The 22,244-nt window shown below is 62.0% G+C and overlaps 5 protein-coding genes across 6 annotated transcripts in view; 4 read left to right on the top strand and 1 right to left on the bottom strand.

Moving 5' to 3' along the window:
- The window catches only part of CHLRE_01g007500v5 (uncharacterized protein), a 12,256-nt gene extending 7,417 nt beyond the window's left edge, over positions 1–4,839 (top strand). The window contains exons 21-25 of one of the 2 annotated variants that reach the window (XM_043058226.1): positions 204–306; positions 1,063–1,169; positions 1,579–1,706; positions 1,971–2,696; positions 2,845–4,839. In XM_043058226.1, coding sequence (XP_042928140.1) covers positions 204–306; positions 1,063–1,169; positions 1,579–1,706; positions 1,971–2,696; positions 2,845–3,915 — 2,135 coding nt within the window. In that variant the 3' untranslated portion in view covers positions 3,916–4,839. The remainder of the gene's footprint in view (positions 1–203; positions 307–1,062; positions 1,170–1,578; positions 1,707–1,970; positions 2,697–2,844) is intronic. The other variant, XM_043058227.1, reaches the window with a different exon arrangement.
- Positions 4,840–4,971: 132 nt separating this feature from the next.
- Positions 4,972–8,753, bottom strand: CHLRE_01g007450v5 (uncharacterized protein). Its single transcript, XM_043058225.1, has 7 exons — positions 8,195–8,753; positions 7,940–8,021; positions 7,674–7,710; positions 7,383–7,443; positions 7,008–7,135; positions 6,846–6,896; positions 4,972–6,586 (listed from the first exon to the last, which is right to left on the bottom strand). The coding sequence occupies exons 1-7, from the start codon at positions 8,319–8,321 to the stop codon at positions 5,543–5,545; spliced, it is 1,530 nt and encodes a 509-aa protein (XP_042928139.1). The 5' UTR covers positions 8,322–8,753; the 3' UTR covers positions 4,972–5,542.
- A 290-nt stretch (positions 8,754–9,043) lies between these two features.
- On the top strand, positions 9,044–12,347 carry CHLRE_01g007400v5 (uncharacterized protein). The gene is made up of 3 exons (XM_001700227.2): positions 9,044–9,269; positions 9,497–9,971; positions 10,164–12,347. The coding sequence occupies exons 2-3, from the start codon at positions 9,590–9,592 to the stop codon at positions 10,973–10,975; spliced, it is 1,194 nt and encodes a 397-aa protein (XP_001700279.2). The 5' UTR covers positions 9,044–9,269; positions 9,497–9,589; the 3' UTR covers positions 10,976–12,347.
- Positions 12,348–13,693: 1,346 nt separating this feature from the next.
- Positions 13,694–16,354, top strand: CHLRE_01g007350v5 (uncharacterized protein). Its single transcript, XM_001700229.3, has 4 exons — positions 13,694–13,977; positions 14,174–14,440; positions 14,631–14,782; positions 14,899–16,354. Exons 1-4 carry the CDS (start codon positions 13,918–13,920, stop codon positions 15,587–15,589), a joined length of 1,170 nt encoding a protein of 389 aa, XP_001700281.1. The 5' UTR covers positions 13,694–13,917; the 3' UTR covers positions 15,590–16,354.
- A 269-nt stretch (positions 16,355–16,623) lies between these two features.
- Positions 16,624–21,391, top strand: CHLRE_01g007300v5 (uncharacterized protein). Its single transcript, XM_001700230.2, has 10 exons — positions 16,624–17,087; positions 17,298–17,345; positions 17,506–17,549; positions 17,756–17,921; positions 18,098–18,244; positions 18,540–18,732; positions 18,922–19,252; positions 19,791–19,845; positions 20,088–20,170; positions 20,446–21,391. Exons 1-10 carry the CDS (start codon positions 16,920–16,922, stop codon positions 20,678–20,680), a joined length of 1,470 nt encoding a protein of 489 aa, XP_001700282.1. The 5' UTR covers positions 16,624–16,919; the 3' UTR covers positions 20,681–21,391.
- The last annotated feature ends 853 nt before the right edge of the window (positions 21,392–22,244 follow it).

Here is a 22,244-nt window from a genome sequence, read left to right as displayed (position 1 = left end):
TGCAGCTGCAGTGCGCCGGCGGGGGTCCCAGTCTCCCAGCCGGTCGCCCTTTCCCACTCCTGACTGCTGAGTGCTTTGCCGCTCACTTGTACGAGTTGTGCCGATGAATTGCCTGTGCGTGTGTGCTGCCTTGTCCACACGCCGCCCCGGCTACCCCAACCCCGCTCCCCTCCCCCGCCCTGGCCCCTCCCCCTCCCCCCCAGGCATCCTGTCCTGCATCTCCGGCTCGCTGCTGCGCATCACGCTGGAGCAGGTGCTGCCCAAGGACGGCTCCCTGGTGGCACCGCTCAGCCCGTACGCACTGCAGTAAGTGCTGGGAATCTGGGTGGAGCAAGATGCCGGGTGTCGACCAGGCGACCGATTACCAACCACCGGGAGCGGTCGCGCAGCAGTAACCAACACGAAAGCCCCTCTGCCCAGACGTTGCGGATGAGGCTTCATACCGGCTGTGACTGTTCACCCACGGCAGTGAAACGCTGTGATGGTGCCCCCCATAGCAACTTAGCTGTGCCATGCGCACTCCAGCCATGGATAATCCACACACCTGTGAACAGTGATCTTATAGCAGGTGACACGGAATCCCAGCGAAAAGGATCTTCCAGCATTCAGAACGCACCCGCGCACCTCACAAGCCATCCAGCCCCAGCCTAGCGCTCGCACAAGCTATACGCGCGTCTCGACCCTGGAGTGGAAGCTCCCCAACTTGGTTTGGGGATTGGTGTTCGTTCGATGACCAATTGGGGCACAGAGGTCGCCGCGCGGTTGTTTCCGCTGCCTCTCCTAGGCTTCGTGGCGTAATGGTGGCGCGTCGGATTCCAATATCCGCTGGGTCTCCCAGCTGGACACCATCCGAAGGTTGGGGGTTCGATCCCCTCCGAGGTCAAACATTTTGTGTCACATCTCAAAATTTCGAATTAATCTCGACATCAAAGTCGGGCTGGATCAAGCACAAGTCCCATGTTCGATCCGGACCAGTCGCGACCTGGAGTGGACGATCCCCCTCGCTCTCGCTCCCTCGGTCACTCCTCCCTTCCCCGCCTTCCCCGTTCCGTCCATCCACAGCTACGGCCAGGCCGTTCCGGGGCTGCCCTCCTTCATGGAGGTGAGCCCGCCGCAGTACACGGACAAGGCGGGCGTGTGGAACCCGGACACCGAGGTCTGCCAGCAGAGTGAGTGGGGCTTGGAGTGGCCTTGGCCCTCGCAGGGCTTGGGCTCTACATCGCGGTGATGGGAGTCATTAGGCAGCATCACTGCCTGTGTGCAAGCCTGCAACGCACTCCCTGCTGCCACAGTGTCTACATACAAATGCGCTTGGTCAATCACACACACCCGGCCAGTACCACGAGTGTCATCTGGCAATACGCACACACTTGTTCCGTCCCGTTTCCACTGCCCGTTGCTTGCGAACTGGCGCCGTACACACAATCGCATGCAGCGTGCTCACTGTGTTCACGCACGCGGGGTACCGAGGGCATTGCACACAGCTACATCCCCTTTCCCTTGCGCTCCTTCGTGCAAGCCTCTCAGCAAACTTTGATGGCGCCGTACCGGCATGCATGCGTGCGCTTGCTCATGCAGGGCCCATGGTGGACTGGACGGGACTGGACTCGCTGCTGAGCCCCGCCTTCAGCTTTCTGGTGCTGCTGAGCGTCATGGCGGTGGAGGCGCGCTGGCCGGGGCTGGACCTGCTGTGGTTCCTGCCGCTGGTGGGTGCGGGTGGAGGCGCATGAGTGAGAGAGTGCGAGTGTGAGCGGGCACGTGCCTTGGCACTTGGCACTTGGCATTTCATGTGCGGCTATGTGTGACCAGCGTTGTGCTGCGTTGAGACCCCCAGCAAACACGCTCCGCCATGCCCGCCTACTGGCCCCTACCCCCGCCCCCGCCCCTGACAAACTTCATACATCATCAACACCCATCACCCGCCACCCCCATCCCGCCACCCCACACCCCCACACCCACACACCCCGCAGTCCTGGCGCCGGTCCTCGCCGCTGTACCCCGCCGACGACCCCAGCACCCGCCCCTGGCGCGCCAAGCTGGCCGCCGGCCTCACCTCGCCCTCCAGCTCCGCGGCCGGAGCCCTGGTGCGGCGGCGCGGCAGCGGCGCTATGCCCAGCGTGCCCGAGGACGACCTGCTGTTCAGCGCCACCTCCATGGACAGCGTGGGAGGGGATGGGGAAGGAGAGGAGATGGAAACGGCGTCGCCTGACGCGACGGGCGCCGGGAAAGCGAGGGCGGGTGGGAAGGCGGGGGCAGGGCATCCGGAAAATGGGGATGCGGCGGCGGCGGAGGTGGACTTGTTGCTGGAGGCGGAGGATGCGCTGCTGCAGCACCTGCGGAGCGAGCGGGTGCCGTCGTCGCCGGCTCACGGCGGCGGCCATCGCCGCGTGCTGCGCGGCGCGGCGGCAGGCAGTGGGGTGGTGGTGGTAGACGTGGAGGCGGCGGGATACAGCATGAGCAGTAGCACGACTGCGGCGGCGCTGGCAGTAGCGGCTGCATGCGGCGCCAGCAGCAGCAGCGCCGCCGGCGGCGCCGCCGGTGCGGTGTGGACTGCGAGCGCCGCTGCGGGCGGCGGCGCGGCGGGACGGGGTGGAGCCGGCAGAGCTACCACGAGGGCGGCAGTGGCGTCTGCGGTCGGCGCCGCGGCGGCCGCCGTCGCATTGCGTGTTCCACGCCGATGGGCCCGAGGGAGAAAGGTGCGCCGGCAGAAGCCCATGCATTTTCGTACTTTTGCACAGTACGGGCACAGTCATGCACTGCCAAACCGATTTGCGGCCTGTACCGTATACGGTGCTCATGTCCTCCGCGTGCATTGCTAAGGCGCTCGCGGCTTGCCCTACGCAGATTGAAGACCATGCCGGCGGAAGCGACTCGGCGCGGGCGCCTATGGACCCCGCAGTGCACGGTGGCACCCACGGCAAGAGTGGCACTGCTGCTGGCGGCGGCGCTGGAAGAGCGGCTGCCACTGCCGCCGCCAGGCTCATTGGTGGCAGCAGCAACAGCGCGAGCAGCGGCAGCAGCAGCAGCGGCGGCGGCCTGCCGCGGCTGGGCCTGTCAGTGCTCAGCGGTACGGCAGCAGGGGGCAGCTGTGGGAACAGCGGGCGGCTCCATCAGCGGCATGGGTACTTAAACAGCCCTGAGCGAGGTGCTGGCGGCGGCGGCGGCGGCGGCCATGGCGGCGGCGCGGAGCGCCGCGGTGGCATGGGAGGCACGGTGGGGGACGGCGCTGGCTGCGTGCGGTCTGCAGCCGCGGACGGCGACGTCAGTCTGCGGCACGGCATGGTGCCCGGACCCCTGATGCTGGGCTCGCAGACGGCAGTAGCAGGCGGCCCTGCTGCCGGCCCTGCAGCTTGCGGCCCTGCTGCCGGCGGCCCTGATGCTGGCGGCGCTGCTACTACTGCCGGTGGTGCTGCTGGCGGCGCTGGCATTGCTGCTGGTGATCGTGGGGGCACAGCCGCCGCACCATCGCCAGGGGCAAGCCCCGGTGCGGCTGCAGCAGTAGCATTGGCAGTCACGGCAGCATCCGGCGGCGGTGGTGATGGGGGCGCTTATGCCGCTGCCGCGGTCACTGCACCTGCTGCCGTAGACGGGGGCAGCCGCGGCGGCGATGCAAGCGGTGGTGACGGCGCCAAGAGCGGCGGCCCCGGTGAAGAGAACCGGAGGGTTATGTTGGCCGCTCCATCTTCGCCGCAAGGCGCCAGCGGTGCTAGCGGTGCGGCCCCTCAGGCTTCAGGAGGTGCGCTGCCACCGCCCCTCCTCCGACCACCCACGGCGGTGCTTCGTGCCGTGGCGCTGCTGCGGTCCATGGAGAAGGGCAGCAGCAGCAACGCCGGTCGCCCAGACGGCAGCGGCGGGGCCGCCAGCAGCGACAGTAGTACGCGATCATCGCTAGATGCTGCCGCGGGACGGCCGTGATGAAATAGATGAGCCCGCAACCGCACGTGCATGCAGCTGGTGAAGTACGGGGCAGCACGGAGCATGGAGGCTGCCTCACAGTCGTAGCACACTAGCACGGTAGCACGGGAGTCGGGCGTAGGATGCAGAACAAGCATAGTAAGCGCGGCGGATAAAGAAGTGCACATGAACCGGGTCGGGAATCAATGAATGTGTAGAGTGCAACATTTAAAAGCCACATAGGTGGTGCCACAGGGGGGGGGTAGAATCTTCCGAAACAGACCCCATGCCTCAAATTACTAGAGCTCAACGAGAAAATCACGAATCCGCTTTCAAAATTGAAAATGGGTTTCTGGATGCAAAGTTATGGCCCCTCAAAGTTGTCGGTCGGTCGGTCGGTCTGGGGTCCCACGAAGTTTTGCACAGGTTCGTGCCAAGTTTTGTTCCTAGCGCTTCTGTCCTGCAACACGCGGCGCAATGGGTGCAGCTCCACGATGCGTGCGTAGGTATACCCCAGGCTCAGCACACGTGCATAGTTTGGGGCAGTTTGGGGAGCGGCATGTCGGCATCTCGGGAGATGCCTGGGGAACTGGTCAGGGACAAGCCGGTGCCGGCCGGGTTTTGCATGGTGAACTTGTCAGCACATTTCGCACTATCAAGTAACATCGGAATAAGCCGTTGCATAGCAGGCCAGTCTATCAGGATACTTGTCGGCAGACGGTTGGACATGTCTACATGTCCACATGTCGGTCGGCCAATGTAGTAGGACAGTCGGTAAAAGACACATCTAGATGCCCCAGGGCGCCGTCCGCAGGGTTATATACTTGTGTGTCGTAGAACTTCCGTGTTCCGCCCACAGCCAAAGTGTGTTCCCAAGGCGGATCATTGTACATAGCGATAGAGCTCACCGAGAGCAGTCGATTGGCACCAACCTGACAAAAAACTAAGGGGTTCTGAGGGGGTTTTGGGGGGTCGTACGGCAGGGGGGGGTCGGTCGGTCGGTCGGTCGGGGGGTCCGGGAGGTTTTGTGGCATGGGGTCAAAAAAGTTCGTTCCTACCCCCCCCCCCTGGGTGCCATTCCCCTTTTCCTTTTCTACTACTTGCTGCAGAAACCATTTCGTCAATCCATTTGGAGAACCAAGCATTGCACTGCGGTACTGCTGCGCTATGCCAGATTTGCATACACCTACCTGTGGTCCGAATGTAAGGCTGCGCATCTCTTGTGTCACTCGTCTTCCTATACCTGCCGTCCTCCAATCCAGCCATGCGCACACGACACACACACGCACACTCACTCACACTCCGTGTCTAAAAACCCCTGCTAACACCATTCAAACTCTTGCAGCCTCCTTTAAATGCCAGTCCAGAGACCTCTCAAGCCTTGAATCCTGTGCGTGTCTGACTCTATCTTGCTGTGAGTTGCCTCTCATCCTGCAAAAAATGGCCACGCTTGGCTATCAGCGGTACCAGGGCGTACCAGAACGTAGTATTGTGCATGGCTTCGTATAGCTGCGTGTCTGGGACGTGCCGCATAGCGTATAGCCTTCATTCGCTTTCCTATCGACCGATCACCGTAACGACCACGATGTAAGGAGAGAACACACGCTGTGTCACAAGTAACATCACCTGCCGTCACTACTGCTCCTCTTCACCAGTGCAATGGGTGTGCCGGATGGCGCAATGGGCTGCTGCCACCCAACAGCCCTGCCGCCTCCGAGTAATCCTGCCCGCCGCCGCCTCCGCCTCCTCCTCCCGCTGTTGCCGACTCTGCAGACTGATGCTGCGATTCAGCCGCCGGCATGAAAACCCGGTCACATACCGGAATTAAGGTCTCGAGCGCAGAAAAGAACACCGCGCCCTCCAGTGCCGCCCACAGCACACGCGCCCGCAGGCTGCCTCGCAGCGCCGCCGCCACAACCGCGCGTAGACGGGCAGCCGCAGCGGCGGCGCCGCCACCACCACCACCATCACTAGCAAACGGCGGCATTGCACGGCGCGCTGTGCCTCCTGCTGCTGAGGCGGCGGCAGTGCCGGAGGCGCCCAAGGCCACGGCGGTTGCCACACGCCCGCCGCCTGCCCCTCCTCCGCCTCCGCCTGCTGCTGCCATCAGCGCTGCTGTCGCGGCTGCTGCCTCCGCCTGTTGCATCAGCTGGCCGCGCAGCCGCCACAGCTCGGGCGGGCTGGTCAACAGCCCTGTGAGGGCTCCTGCCAGCCCGCCCACCACCGCGGCGTCTGCGGTCCGGTACATCCCATCCCCATCCGCCTCACCACTGCCCTCGCCTCCGCTACTGGCGCTGCTGCTATATCTGCTACTGCCGTCTGCGGCATCGGCATGCGCTCCTGATGAGTCCAAGCCTGCCTCGGCATGCCCCCCAACTGCCGGCCCTGTGCCGTCCCCACTGGCACCCCCAGCAGCGCCCCAAGCAGCACCGCTGGCGGCGCCCGTGCTCCCTTGCCCGCAAGCTGTTGCAGCCAGGGGAGCTCCATGACTACCGCCGCTGGCGCAGGCGGCGGCGGCGGCGCCGCCGCCACCGCCGCCGCCGCCACGGGCGCGATTGAGCTCCGTTATGCGGGTTTTCCCGATGTCGTATAGGAGGAAGAGCACGGCGTCGAAGGGGGCGTTCTTTGACACGCTGCGTGCCCAGCCCCGATACAGCGCGGCGGGGCCCTCCCGCCGGAGAATGAGCTCAAACTGTGGTGCACGTTGAACATCAGGTGCAGGAGCACACACACGAGCTTTGAGCGTCCACCAACGAGGCTGTGCGATCCCTCGTGCTGGAACCCCTTAATGCGTTTCGTGTTGTGGCCCCCCTGCACTCCATTTCGCACGCCTGTCACGCCATGGCGGGTAACCGGACATGGCACCGTACGTGCCAGCCGGGCTGCCCTTTGTGCCTCTTGCCGGCCTGCGCACGCCTCCACAGAGCTCCCACCCCCAGCCCCGCACCCACCGCCTGCAGGGAGCAGAAGAACTCGTGCGCCTGCATGCGGCCCTTCACCACCTGCGGCAGAGCATGCCGTGCAGGGAACAGAACATCATCAGCCGCGAGCCAACAAGCGGTGTTGGCACAACATGCTCTCCAGGCTCAGCGCGACGTGACGCAGCGACGCACCTGCAGCGGCACGCGCACGGAGGAAGCCGCAATGCTGCCCGCCGCCGCCGCAGCCGCCGGCCCCCAGCCCGTCTGGTCCGGTGGCAAGGTCGCGTCCACCGCAGCCCGCACCGGCACGTACACAGAGCCTGTAGTAGGCACGAAGGAACACGAGCGAGTGAAGGTGGGTGGCGCGACGCGCGAGTTCGTGAATGAGCGTGTGTGTGTGTGCATATACAGCCTTACACCGCATGCCCGCGGATATGCCTGGTCCGAAACTGTGCTGACAAGTGGCCATGCGCCGCATCCGCCTTCGAGTCGCAGCGCCTGTCCCCGCGGCCGCCCACTGCGCTGCACCCACCCACCCACCACGCCCGCACGCGCCCGCCCACTCACCGAAAATGCCTGACCACAGTGTCCCAGCTGCCAGCGTGCCGACTGCTCCTTGGTATGGGCCCTGCAGCGAGTGTAACATGATATTGTGAGATGCTGTATCTGCGCCCTCTTTTTATGTTGGGCCACGCCAGCAGATTGCAAGCTATGCGCCCAGTCTGGAGTACATGGACATGAGATTGCGGGTGTTACAAGAGAGGACAACCCACAAGCACGCAGTGGCCATCAAATGCTACCTGGACTAACGGACACAAGTATATTGCGAGGGGAGAGCAGTTTCCCGTGCGGGCTCACCCTGGGTCGTGCAGGTGTCCGCAACGCAGCCGCCCACCTGCATTACATTGTTGCAGCCGGCGGGCCCGGGGGGCCGTGCATGGCAAGCAAGCAGCCGTTAGCAGCGGCGTGGCAGTCAGGGGTAAGGTCAGGCGGGCGTTCCTACTTCTGGCGGCAGCATTAGATGGATTGCCCACGTCAGTCACCTGTGGACCCCGAAATCCTGAATGGAGCCCCTCTCGCAGGTTCGGTTGTATGCGCGCCGCGCACCCCTGCCACGCACGCACCATTTGACGCCCAACGTGCTGAGCGGGTGCCCTCGGCGGAGCTGCTCGTACCGCGAGTGCAGGGCCTGAGTGCCGTGCACCGCTGCAAGAACGTAAGCAGTGGCGCGCAGGGTGGCAGGCGGTGACATGGTCATGGCCCCGCAACACAGACTGCTGATATTGCAGCTCTGGTAAGTGGCAAATAAAGGGACGACTAAGGACCCCGGCCTGTGCGTGCAGAATGTCAGCGTGCGGTCGCCCAAAACCAGTACCAACCTGCTTCTAGGCAAAACCCCGCAAGCGCTCCACTCCAAAATATGCTCGCTACTTCTCCTGGGGATGTCGGCAAGCTGGCCACCAGGTTTGACGCGAGCGCGCGTCCAGGCCACGTGCCATTCTCCATCGACTTGCGGCCCTCTGCTTCCGTCAAAGCCACGATGTGCAGTTGTTCTCGTTTACGCGCAGAATAATGGCTCTATGAGCAGCCCGCGTGCCACCATAGGCCTAGAGAGAGCTGGCGCAGTGGTGCGGGGTCCTGGGCGATTTCTTCTACGCAGCATGAATTTGGAGCCGCTGCTAAACCTATTATGCGTGTTTAAGCGACCGAGCGTAAGCTATGCCAAAGCATGCCAAAGACTGTTTACGAGTGCAGGACTCTTGCAAGCGGCCCGCAGCTTTATAGGCCGCTTTATAAGAAATGCACCCCCTTTCGATACGGTATCGTTCGCAAGCGGTACCACTGCGTGTTACATACTATTGTTCAGATCGCTTGTAACGGCCCCGGCGCGGGGAAGGTCAACCGTCGTCCTATGCCACCGTTATAGGCCGGGTTGACTTGTTATTGTTCCATTGTCAGGTACCTCGCATGCATGTGATAATTTGGAGCATCAGGGGCAGTTAATATTATGAACAGCGCAGAACCCTAGTTTGATAGTCTGCTTTGCGGGTAGATAACTTCATTCGGGCGTAACCTGCAGACGCTACAACATGCAGCCAGCATGCCTTATTTCAGTAAAATTTCACACTCGAAGCAGAAAGTTGATCCATCGGCAACCGGTTGGGCGGCTGGACGCCCCGCTCGCCCCAAAGTAAATACTTGACAGCGTCGAACTACACCATACGATACTCTACATATGCATTTGACTCGTTTTCTGTCGACCACATACCGGTGCCCGCCCAGCCTGCCGTTTTCGGTCAATGTTATTCTGCCATGCGGCACCTGGCATGTCATAATAGTGTCTTTCAATTTTGAAGAGACGAGGCGCACTCACTCGTCGCCGTGCGGCTGGCCAGCCCCGCAAGCTTGGCAGTGCGCGCTCAGCTCCTGCGCTGCTCGACAGCATTCAATTTGGTAAGCGTCAAATGGAACTGGTGCTTGATGGGCTCGACTAAATTGGGGTTGTGTCCGGGCCGGTATGATTAAACCCTAGCCTAGCCTTGTGCTTGCCGTTGTCTTGGTGCCTCTGCAACATAGCAGAGCCCATGTCCAACTTGAACAAGTGTAAGCGTACGAGGTCAACCTCGAAACACGTTATGAAGGACCGACCCATACCTTCTCGCCTACTCCCCCCCACCCAGGGCCGCTGCCGATAACCTCTGGCGCGCTCCCGCGCCCTGCGCACGCTAAGCCGGCCGCTCAGCCGGACTGGCCCCCTGTGCCTCCTGGCTTCCATGTTGCCGACACGGCGGCTGTCGGCGGTGGTTTCATCGCTGCCTTCTTTCATGGTAGCTTCCGGCGACCACCGCGTTGCGAGCGCGCCAGGCAGCCCCTTCGCCGCCGTCGCGCACATACCGCATGCTACCAGCCCCAAAGCGGTTGACACGGTGACTGACGGGAGAGCGCACAGCTGTCCACCCGGTGTGGAGAAAAGGCAGGCTGATGCGTGTGGTGCTAGCCATGCGGCAGCAGCTGCGACGTTGGAAACATGCGCGCAGCGTGACGGGAAGGGCGCTGCAGACGGTTGCTCCGACGGGCGTCGGCCGCTCGCGGAAGGCGATGTGCCCGTGTTGGAGTTCGTGCCCGCCGCGTCCTTGCCGGTCCTGTCCATGAGAGGTGGGGGCGGGTGCGAAGGCTGGTGGTTACTTCTGCTGAGGGGTCTGTTACTCTGCCGCCAATCAGTCCGCACACGGCGATGAAGCATATACGCCTAGATTCTCGCATATTCCTGCTGGGACCTGCGCCGTTGTACAGCACGCGCCTGCACCCACATAACACTCTCGCTCTTGACACTGTTGCCATGTGCAGTCCCTGCGGACCTGGATCAACTGGCCACGGCACTGTCCTCACCCATAGCCGCCTCCGCCGCCCTGCGGGCGGCGGACGGCGAGCTGCTGCTGCTGCAAGCAGCCGGCGCCATCAACCCACCCGACGTCAGCGCAGTGCGCACCGAACCTGGCGCCTCCGCAGCAGCACCAGGCGGGAAGGCGGCGAGCAGGAGCTTGGGTGGCGCAGATGTGTGGGAGTCGGTGGAGGAGCCGACGCTGGCCCTGGGCCTCTTGGCAGTGCCGGGTGCTGCTGAAGATGCCGTGGCGGCGGCGGCGGCTGGCGCCGCTGGCGCGAGCGCGGGCGCGGGCGGTAGCAGGAGCCTGGCGGTCAGCAGGCTACTGGCCACAGTGGCGTTCCCTCCAGCAGCAAAAGCGGAAACAGCACCGGTAGGAGAACGGGAGAGTAATTGGCACGACCGGGAAGCAGCAGAGGAAGCAGAGGGCTCCGACGCCATGAATGGCAACAGCAGCACTGGCCGCGCCGCGGCCGTGGTTGTGTGCTTCAGCAGGAGCCTGCTGGCAGTGGCAGAGGAAGCGTGCGCTGGAGTGGAGGTACTACCAGCCACCACCACCTGCCTCGCCAGCGTCAGTGGCGCCCTTGCAGCTGCAGCTGCATCGTCCCACGCAGCTGCTGCTCCGATTGGGGGCCGCGTGCGGAGTGGCGGCGCCCGCGACTCGTTCCGACGGGGCCTGTTCGAGGGGACGGTGCGCGGTGGCGTGCCCCGCTTCAGCCCCTGGGAGGTGTGCGGGTCGGGCCCGTGGGCGCGGCTGCAGTCGGCTGGTGGGTGCTGATTGCTGTCGGACATGTGAATGTGCAGGCCTGTGCACAGCTGCTGCGCGCATTGACATGCACGCGCGCCAGGGCAGGGCACGAAACTGCCGCGAATTGCGATGTTCGCTGTGATTTGCCTTGGTATGCGTGGTCACAGACGTTAGGCATGTGGCACCAAGCCAGTGCGACCGTGTGGCCGGGGCAGGGCCGGCCGGGGCAAGAGCCTGCAACAAGCATGGTTACGAAGGCGTGCGTTAGTGGTAACCATTTGGCGCACGTGCACCTTGGAGCACCGCAGTGCTCGCCTGCATCTATGCAACAGGGAATGGTTCCTATTTTGAGATGTAAGGATGGTTTGCATAGATTTTACACATGCCTTCCTTCAATGGTCTTTCAATTGTTGCCGTAGCAGCAGAGGGTTTAGAGCAGTGTTTTAATGCGGATATTGCTTAGCTGGCTCCAACTTGTTTCCGTGGCAAATGTGAAATGTAACATAAGGTCAACGGCCTGCGTGTGTTTGGCTTGCACTAATGGTCTGCGCGTGGCGCCAGGGCTGCTGGTGCAAGTGTCCGGCCTTCGAAGGCAGCGTGTGTTTTAAGGAGTTGATGCTGGTGGCAATCTCACAAACCTTGCACGACATTAGTGCGGTGCCAGCAGAGTTGTTCCGCCTGGTATTGAGATACGCACACGCGTGAGCTTGATTGCCGCTTGCCAGGCGGGTGTACGAGCTCCATTATGACAGCCCCAAACGATTGAGCTTGGCGGAGTGGTGAAGAGAAGTCTTGTGACGTATGTGTTGTCGGGGTCTGCCAGGAGTGCAGTGACCTGTTCCTAAGCATGCATTTTTTTAGGTGAGCATGCGCAACTGCTGACAACGTACTTGAACGCCTGCTTTTGAGTCACTGTTTGTTGCGGTCATGCCCACTGCTTGTGCGGGTATGAGGCGTGCTCCTCGTTTGCCGTTACTGTAGATAAAGCGCTGTATGCGCCTTGTAGGGGTGGGCAGTACAGGCACGGGGCGAGGTGGAGCGCGTCTGGGCAATGGACACTGGAAGATTTCGAAAAACGGAACATGATAATGGGGTCAGTTGGTACAGTTGCGTGGTGGTTGCGCGAGGCACTGGTTGTTAAGATGTTGCTGGTCTAGGAAACAGGTGGTTGGGAATATTATTCATGTTTTGGATGAGTGCCTGACAAAGACAGGTGCGGGGCTACCGGGCTAGCGACAACCGGCAGCAAGAAATGAGGCGCCGCTTTTTGTAGGGATGCCTAGAGATTTGCTGGCGGCGTAGACATGGTGGGTGTGGTCAAGCACGGGCAGGGAAGCGGCAGGGTTGAGGCTGCTGTGACCATGCCTTGCTGTCCATGTTTTACTTGTAATTGAGTCGAAGTTGGTGTCATGAATCGTCGCATCACAGTCCACCGGCGCCAGGACACCCTAGGCCAGAGAAGGAGTGTAGGACCCTCTCTGCCGTGGGGGGTGCTTCTCGACCCCCCCGTGCTGCTACTCCACCCCCGCACCTGGCAGGCTGTCACCACCTCGCATGGGATTTCAGGACTGCCTGCCAGCCCTGCCTTGACGGCTTGACGGGCTTGGCCAGTTGGCCCCCGGAGCGCCCCACAACCATTGGAAGATTGCACGCCACAGAAAGGCGCTGGTAACCACCCCCGTTGTTGCAAACAATTATGAGTCCTCGGCCAAAGCGGTCATTGCCAGGGGTCAGGGGTGGAGGAATGTGGGCGGACCTGTGGAGGGGTTCGAGTGTAGAACGAGGTTCGCAGATAGCAAGGAGGCTGGTTAAGGATGCGAATTACAATTGAAGGGACAGCCCGGCAAGCGGGGGCACACCGTACCCACTGGTTAAGGGCTATGGGGATCGGGCAGGCAGTGCGCATTGGAACTGGGGCCAGGCACATGGCAAGGCCGCGAGGGTATGCTGTTTGCCACTCCAGCAGGTGTCCCCTCGTTGCACCCCTGATTACAGTACTGTGCGGTCTTTGTGGAGCACCGCCCTACACCGCTGACTGCGCTAGTACTTCTCCGTCCACTACAGAGTGCCGCTGACGTGAAGCGTTTGGCGTTCCGCCTGGCAGTGTTGCGTTCTAAAACGTCGCATAGGCACACACTGCAGTCATACTATGTTACTAGGCAGCTTTTTCCCGGCGCGCCTCGTAAGCTGGGGGGAAGCTGGCAGATGGCAGAGAGCGGACTCAGGCCGGCCGGTGCTCTCGGCGTGTGTAGGCTTGCAATGCCAGCCTCGGCGGAAACCAACAGCACGGCGTCGCGCGGGCGAACATGACCCACGCCACAAAGCAACCACTATCTGCAAGTTCACATCTGTAAACCTCAATGCCAGGGGCCATCAGGCTAGGGGCTGCCAACCATGCCAACGGTGATGCTTGCTGATGGCGGGCGGCCGAGCGGGGGTGACACCGAAGCTGTCGACAAGAACCCTTTGATGAAATGTCAAAGTGCGTAACACATCTTTCGGCCGAAAACTCCTGGGCAAGCACCCGGCGCCGGGAAATGGCCACCATTTTCCAAGGCAACCGAAACTGTGCTTCCTGCGTCCCCATATGAGCGAAGAAATAAACGACTTGTAACAATACCACAAACAGGGTGAAGAAGGCGGGTGGAATGGCGATGTGATTCAAAATTGTAGTTCCATTCACAGCCGGCGACCAGCAAGCGCCCTGCCTTCGGCCCTAAGCTTTGCACACTAACAAGTTATACAGTATCGGACAGTCAAGACACTAATTTGCTGCTCCTTCGCGTCTCATACCTCGTCTTCCTTCGCTGCCCCTTCGCCACTGCCTGGCGTCCTGCACCGGCCCTACTGCGCTGTATTGACTCTCTACAATCACTTAGGCACAGGTGGCACTTGGAAACCGTGTTCGTCAAAGACGACGACAGTCCCCTTCGCGGCGCATTTCAGTGAGCATTCCAGCAAGCCAGCAACAGATGACGGCAGGAACAGAGCAATATCTGCTTCCCGACGAGGTTTGCGTCGTTGAGCTGCGGGTAGGACCAGGGTTGGCTCTGGCAACTCTTGTTTGACCGAGCGGGGGGAAATCCTTGCAGAGCAAGCGTCGCTAGCAAGCAAACGAATCCCTCTAACGCAGCGCTGTTGCTCGTATCCATTTGAAGTCAACAAACATTAAATGCAGCCACCATACACCTTTTGCTGACGCCCCGGCGTTTCCTTGACCCGCTGCAGCTGAATGACACGAACAGCAAAGACGTGGCGTCGCGGCCGGCGCCTGAAGCCGTCGCAGTGAAGGAGGCGGCAGCGCTTGAGCCTCAGTCAACGGCAGCGTCGCCCAGCGGTGGCGTCGTCAAGCTCGAGGCTGTCAAGTCGCATGTCACCTGTGCCCTGTGCACCAACCTCATCGCCTCGTCGCTGGTGCTCTCCTGCGGGCACCAGTACTGCGGCAGCTGCCTGTTCGATTGGCTGGGCAACAAGCCCTGCTGCCCCAGCTGCCAGGTCAGTGGCGGTATGGCTTGGCGGTCACGGGATGGCAGTGGTGTTCAGTTGAACTGCCGCGGGATCCTGGTTTGGATCTCAAAACTGCCGGTCGGGAACACAAAACGCTCGGTATAACTGCCAACTGGACGTCAAAGCGCTTATGCGTTTCAGAAATAGACACTGCGTGCATGCATTGGCCCTGCCGCAGGTACCACTGCGCGCAATCCCGATGCGCTGCATCGCGCTGGACAGCATCGTGGAGGCCTTCCTGTCGTCCCTCACCGACGCTGACCTGGTGGCTTACAAGGCCCGCCAGGAGGAGGGCAAGTCGGCCGCCAACAAGGTCAACAAGATGTTCTGGTGAGCGCGCTCACTTACGCCTCGGGTACCGTGTGCCTCAAGCACACCGCGCCGCCTCCTGTACGTTGACCGATGCTGACCTTGGTGCCATCCTGCACTCGTTCCCTACTCAACAGGTGGCTGCAGCCCTCGGCCATGCCCGGTGTGCCGGGAGGCGCGGGCTCCGCCGGCTTTGGTGCGGCGCCTGCGCCCGTGCCTCCGCTCCCCAACATGATGGGGCCCAAGTCTGGCTCCTTCTCCGGTGCGCCGCTGCCGCAGCAGCTGCCCAACGGCGGCATGATGACCGCCGGCCTGATGGGCGCCACCGGCTACAACAAGGCCCCGCAGTCGCACAGCGGCATGGGCGGCGGCCGCCGCTCCTCCAACCCCGGTGCGGGGCAGACGCAGCAGCAGGGCTTCCCGCCGCGCGCCGGCCGCTCAAACTCCTTCTCCGCCGGCGGCGCCCAGCACAGCGGCATGCCCGCGCCTCCGCTGCTGCCCCCCCAGGTCGCGGCCAGCATCGCCGCCGCCGGCTTCGCCGCGCCGCCGCCCATGTCCATGGGCGGCGCCGGCGCGACCGACTTCGAGTCCAATTACCTGTCCTTCGCCCAAAAGTTCGGCATGGAGGGTGTCGCGCTGCCGCTGGTGTACCAGCAGCTCCAGCAACAGCAACAACAGCAGCAGCTCCAGCAACAACTGCTGCACGCGTGCGCCTCCGCCGACCTATCGGGTATGGATCTGACCGGCGCATCGTCGTCGGCCTCGCAGTCATCGTACACCGACCCTGCGCAGCTGCAGCAGCTGCTTCAGGGCCTGTATTTTGCGTGATGTCCTGCTCAGATAAATCAGAAGAGGTGTGGCTTAGCCTGAGAGGGAGGCAGCACTGAGTGAGGTGGGCTTGGCAGGCAGATGGTATTTGGGCTGTGGCAAGTTGCGAGGTAGTTGTTGGGCGTGCACGTGGGGCTGAGCGCGCCCTTACAGCAGCAGGAAGGGAGGAGGCGTGGATCCCAGCAGCCTGGGCGCCGGTGCGATGCGAAATCGCAAAGCGTTAATGAACAACAGCAGGTGGGCAGACTGGGGGGGCAGGACACGTGATTTTACAAACGCAGGTAGTGTGCATTTGCGCCTAGGATAGCGGCAGTCGTTTAGGACAATAGTCTCAGCGCGTGTAGGCAAGGGCACCAATCGTATGACGCTGGACGCTGGTGATGCAGGGCTCTAAGTAGACTTGTGGGTTACAACGGACTGCGCAGCCGGATGCCAACGCTAACGGTTGGCGCCGAGCGGGGCCTTGCCAACTGACTCCTTGACGCTATTTCCATTTCGACCATTGCAGTAGCTTGCTCTTTTCTTTCTAATAGTGTGTTAGGTGCAATGTTTTACAAGTGATGCAAGGGCACGTGGGCGGCTAGGGGATGGGCTACGGCATGTGTTTAGATGCCGCATGCAGGCTCCTGCCCTTTGGAAGGATGCCGTGCTGGGACTGACTACTTTGCTGGCGAGGGGCTGTACCTAATTTATCCCTGACATTCACTTGAGCTGTTAGCAGCCCTAATGTGGCTGTACGCGATAAACCTGTAACGATGGATTGTGCCTCGGCAACCGGGCTGACATGCGTAGAAACAACTGGGACTTGTGCGGGTACAACGGGGTTTCAAAAGTGTGCCCACAAGCACACGAGGATGCCCGCCTACGACTCGTTTGGCTCCGTGCATGATATTAGCGATGTACTCGAACAGGGGGACACATCCATGCCTGAAGGTGTTGGCCTCAACATCATCGCAGGCGGCTGCGGGTGTCAGACGGCGTCAACTCGAGGATGGGCTAACGGGAAATATAATGCACCAGACACGAATCCAGACGCTAGCGCCAGACTGCTGCTCATATACATACTTTATTTGAAATACTGTGCAGCTGACCCTAGCATCTTCAGAACGTGCTCGGGCACGGACTCTTCATGCACGGGGGAGCGCTCGTTTGTGAGCTTGTGAAAATCCAAAACTTGTTCCTTCCATCCCTCACAAAAGCACCTTTGACCAGTAACCTGAGTTATCTGTTGTGTGCGCCCGGTATTCGTAGTTTCACATTCAACGCTCAAAAGGCGTCATCAGCTGCCGCGGCGTCACCTGCACTCATCGCTGCTGAAGCTTCACAAACGATGACCGTTGAAGGCTCAGCAAGCAATGGGAAAGCTGGCGAGAAAGGCGTTGACGCCGACGGCACGACGGGGGGTCGGCCTGCGCACCACGTTCCTAACCCTGGGATGCTTCTAGGGCCAAAGTTCTGTAACCCATGGGAGACTTTTGAGGAACGGACATTCGGCCAGGCAAGACCATAATGGGCATTTATGGAGTTGTGCTGGGCGCGGGAGGGTTTCGTTTCCAGGGCGCGGGAGGGGGGCAGCGCGCAACGGCGGGGCTGTGGAGGCTGGCCGGGCAGATTTTGCGAACCGCTGTGCAGCGTACGCCGTTGCTGTGCGCCAAGCTGTGCGCCTCAACACGCAAACGTGCTACCAATCATACACTCCGCACCACAGGTCATCGACTGGTCTCGCCAGCGGAAGAAGGACAAGATTAACACTGACGTAGGTTCCGCTGCCCGCCCCGCGGTCCACATCAAGGGGCCCGCAGCTCGGGCCAGTAGCCGAACCTTGGGCATGGGACCATACATCTGCACATATGCGGTGCTTTTTGGCGCGCACCGCCGCACGCCCTAATCCCCGCCTCCCCTCTGGCTCTGCGCAGGGCCACCTGGTTGGCAACATGCACCCCACGCCCGAGGACTACAGGTGGGTCTGGTCGTCGTGCAACGCTGGGGTGTTGGGTCCCAGGTGATTGCGAGTTGTGGCTCCAGGCGGTGTGCACGGTATGTGTCGCACCGGCATGGGCAATGGACTACATTGTACAAGCTTGTACAGCAGCCCTCATTGGAACCTATTTTGTTAGGCTCGGGCAAATAACACCCCCCCCCCCCCCGCAACACTGGCACACGCAGGCGAGCCTTCCCCCTGCACCCAGTGGACTGGGAGGCCCTGGCGGCGGGCCCTCCGGCCGGCGGCATCCAGGCGGTGTGGGTGGGGCACGCCACGGTGCTGGTGCAGATGGGCGGCGCCACCTTCATCACCGACCCCTGCTTCAACGAGCGCTGCTCCTTCGTGCAGGTGCGCCTGCCCCGGGTCGCCTAAAGCGCGCGTGCGACTGGTGATGGCGTTTGGGTTGTGCATGCCGGCATGCGCCCTTCCATGCGCGCACGTGCACAGTTGTGCCTCGCTGCCGTGCTGCAACACGCACGCCGCCGACCCATGGCCCCCGTCCGCCCCGCCGCGCTCCCTCCCAGTTCTTTGGCCCTCGGCGCGTGGTGCCCTCCGCCATCAGCGGCACGGAGCCGCAGCTGCCCCCGCTGGACTTCGTACTGCTGTCGCACAACCACTACGACCACCTGGACACCGGGTCGGTACGGACACTCAACAAGCGGTACGGCAAGGTGCGTGCGGCATGGTACGGCAGAACGTGGGTGTTGGTGCGACGCGTGCGCGTATGCCTACGTCCCTGCCAGGCGTCCAGTATGTGCTTTGAGTGATGAGGGATTGACTGGATTGTGTACGATATGCCATGCCTCATGTGGGGTTGTTAGGCAATGGCCTATGCGAGGCGGCCCTCGCGACGTGTGCCGCCGACGTGCACGCCACATGCACCCTGCCCTTGCACCCTCCTGCGCCCCCGCACCCGCCCCACATCCACGTTTATTCCATCGGCCCCACCTCCCACAACCCGACCAGGCGCTGACGTGGTATGTGCCGCTTGGGCTGGGCAGCTGGTTCCGCGGCGAGTCCGTGGAGCGTGTGGTGGAGCTGGACTGGTGGCAGAGCGCCACACACACCGCCAAGGGCGGCGCCGGCGGCAGTGCCGGTCGTGGAGCCGGCAGCGAGGTGACGGTGACGATGGTGCCGGCGCAGCACTGGAGCATGCGCTGTGAGTCTGTGGGGGATGGAGGGCGGGTGTGCGGTGTGGGCAGAGCCACGGATGCTGGAAGCATGCTGCGAACATGTGTTGTGAGCAGCTATCTCAGACGCAGATGGCATGGGGTTCTGCAAGTCGTGCCCGCCCTTGCAACGGAGCAATCGTGCTTACGTGCTCTCCCCGCCCGTGTGCGTGTTGCAGCCGGCATGGACCGCTGCCGCAGTCTGTGGGGCGGCTACGTGGTCACCACCAACCCCAAGGCCGCACCCGCCTCCGCATCTGCCGACCCCTCTGCACCCGCATCCGCTGCGGCCGTCTCCGCCAACGTGTCCGTCTCCGAGTCCCCCTCCCCTGCCTGGCCTCCGGGGCAGCAGCAGCCGGGGCAGCAGCAGCAGCAGCAGGCGGGCGGAGGCAAGACGCTGCGGTTCTACTTCGCGGGAGACACGGGTTACTGCCCCGTTTTCAAGGAGATCGGGGAGCGCTTCGGCGGCATCGACCTGGCCGCGATCCCCATTGGCGCCTACGAGCCGCGGTGAGTGGGCTGTAGACACCAGCCCAAAATATAAAGCGAACACAATGCAAAAGAGCGAGGAGGAGAGCGTGGCCTGTGCTTTGAAAACGGAGTGGCACTCGACAGTAGTCCCCATCCCTGCATTGCACCGAGTTCACAGCTTCCGAGCAAACCATCGCGCCCGTGGGATTGGTTATGGGCAGGGGGGTGGATGGGGCTGCATCCAGTGCTAGTGCTGGAGGGTGAGCAATCAAGCCGGATGCCGGGAGGTGTCCGTCCATGCGGCTGCCGGCCAACCATGTGGAGCAGTTAGCCGCGCACCAGGTGTTTGTCACCAGAGGCTGAAGTGCGCTCTTGCAATGGCTGTGGCTTCGCTCCCCCCTCCATGTGTGGACGTCGGCACTTCAGGATTGTAATATAATCACTCCATTCCCCATGGACACCTACCCGCCCCCAGCTCAATTTGCTGCTCCTACCGCTTCTTGCTATCCCCCACCTTGGTCGGATTGCCCCAGAACGCTGCCCGCTGTCGCGCCTGACTGCCCTCCTATTATCACAGGTGGTTCATGAAGCCGCAGCACACCAACGCGGAGGAGGGGCTGATGGTCGCGCAGGTGAGGAATATCCGTGGGCTGCTGCGCTGCTGCTGCAGGATATTGCTGTAGGGCACTGCTGTAGGGTACTGCTGCAGTGCTGCCGCGGTGGTGTTGTCGGGTGCCATGGGGCTACTGTGTGTCATGCCGCCGGGGGCGGAGCCTCCCCGGGCCTCTCGCTTGGGGTCAACAAGCTGCTGACCGGCAGTCCTGCTCACCGCATCACACACCGAACGCGCCTGCTTCCCCTCGCGTTCCCACAGGACGTGCGCGCGGCGGTGTCCATAGGCATCCACACCGCCACCTGGAGCCTCACGGACGAGCCGCTGGATGAGCCGCCGGCGAGGTGTGTTGCACGGGACAGGAACACACCGCGCGCGTATGTGTGTGTTTGGGTGAACCAGTTTTGGTTCCCAGCCAGATACTCGAGAGGGTTGCTGGTTTTAAGGAGAGGCAATATTGTGGCGGGTACTTTGCAGCGTACCAATTTCATGGTGTGAAGTCTCGCATCCGGCATCCATATTCTCGAGAGCCCATGCGTGGATGTACACAAGTACATGTGACAAGTGCCCCACCCGAACCTGTATGACGTCCTCTCTGCGCCCGCTGCACTTGCCGCAGGCTGGCGGCCTCGGTGGCGGCGGCGGGCCTGCCCACTGGGTCGTTCGTAACTCTGCAGCACGGTGAGAAGGCCGTGGTTGTGGACGGGCAGCTGGTCAACGACCCCGCCACCCTGCCGGTTGCCGGGAGCCCCGCCATCGCCGCCGCGGCAGCGGTGGTGGCGGCGGACGTGCAGGCAGCGGCGGTGGCGAAGGCAAAGGCGGCATCAGGGAGCAAAGTGGAGGCGGCGACATAAGCGGGTGAACGTGGCGATGTCAGCTGCAAGGCAGACGGGTGAGAAACAACAAGCTGCAGGTTTGTGAAGATGACTTTTGAGCGGAACGAAACCGCCTCGCTCGATATTTACTGAAGCACGCCACAGGCGTTGTGGCGCAGGAGATTATGTCTGTGCTCGCGTATCTAGTTGCTCGGGGGCTTCTTGTACCGTACTGGCCTACTGGGTCATGGTTTAGGTCTTCATGTCGCTTGGCTTGCATCGCATGCGTACACCAGACCTAAATCAACGGCAAACTGCTCTGACTTTTGAGTACGTGTCTGTCGGTGGTGCACTGCTGCGGTGGCGTGCTGCTTGAGCATGTGCGTGTGGAGTAGAGAAGGTTCGACGTCTATGCATATTGAAACGTACGAGGGGGTGGGGTATCAATGCGAGCATAGAAGAACCAAGGTAATACACGGCTCGAGCCTCACAGAGGCGTAGGTTGGCATATGGTCAGGCCTATGGTAAGGGCGGGCACCAAGGGCGGGCACCAACTCTGGCACGCATGTCATTGGCGAGGGAGGGCTGCTCGACACAATTGCAAGGCCTTGCAGGGGCCCTTGTTCACTACTAGGGGCTCGGCAGGCCGGTAGCGTGCCATCACATTGCGGTATGGTTGTGAGGCTTGTAGTCGGCATGGTACGCAGGGCTCCTATCTTAATGTCTCCAGACATTAATCAGCCAGTTTGGCCGCATCCGAGACATTGCTCCCGGGGGCTAAAGTCTGGGGCGAGACTTTGTTGGCCCGGGGCGGGTTTTGTCCGAGTTCCTGTGGAGAAGCCCCCATACCGCCATGTGACCAGACAAAAGACGGCGGCCACCCGGCCGTTCTTGTAGCTAGACATCACCCCCGAAAACAAGATACGACCCCTGATGGTACGGCAGGAACACCATCACTGTCGCGCAGCCGCGCAGGTCCCAACTCCGACTTCCCCCTTCTGTCGTATTGGACTCTGCATCCAGTACCCACGCCAGCAGACGTTACTGTTTGTCTGTTACCGTGCAAGGCGACCGCGTGCCTGTACCCGGGGGCCGAGGGGTACCCGGGGGCACGGGGGCCGAGGGGAGCCAGACGAGCTGGGAAACACCCTCACCACCATCAGGCCACCGCCATACTGTACGGTAGTGCACAGGGCCGACGTGTCCCGAGCTGGTGGCAAGAGAAAGTAAGCCTCAGACCTGCTAGGTCACCAGGGGCATGGGCAAAACGGCGCCAAGTTGGCTAGCCCGGCGCCTAGCTTCGGGCATGAAACTGATATGATGAAAGTCACTACCGTAGTTAGGGAGCTTGTGCGCGCCTTGCTGCTTGCGCGCGTGTGGCGGCCGGCGGCCGGCGGCTTTGCAGGGACATGTTGTTTGGCATAACAAACCTTAAGGGGAGCTGGGAAGCAGGGGAGGAGCTCATCTACAGTGCAGTTGGGAGCAAGGTTCCCTCATTTCCCCTGCACTCTTGCCTGCACTGTGGTTCCCCTGGTTGGAAGGAATTTACCCAAGTGCGGCGCATGCCAAGGGCGCAGGGGCGCTGGCAAGTGAGTGTGGGTGT

The sequence above is a fragment of the Chlamydomonas reinhardtii genome, chromosome 1 (assembly GCF_000002595.2).
Source record: "Chlamydomonas reinhardtii strain CC-503 cw92 mt+ chromosome 1, whole genome shotgun sequence".
Classification (NCBI taxonomy): Eukaryota; Viridiplantae; Chlorophyta; class Chlorophyceae; order Chlamydomonadales; family Chlamydomonadaceae; genus Chlamydomonas; species Chlamydomonas reinhardtii.
This window is presented reverse-complemented; position numbering and strand designations above follow the sequence as displayed.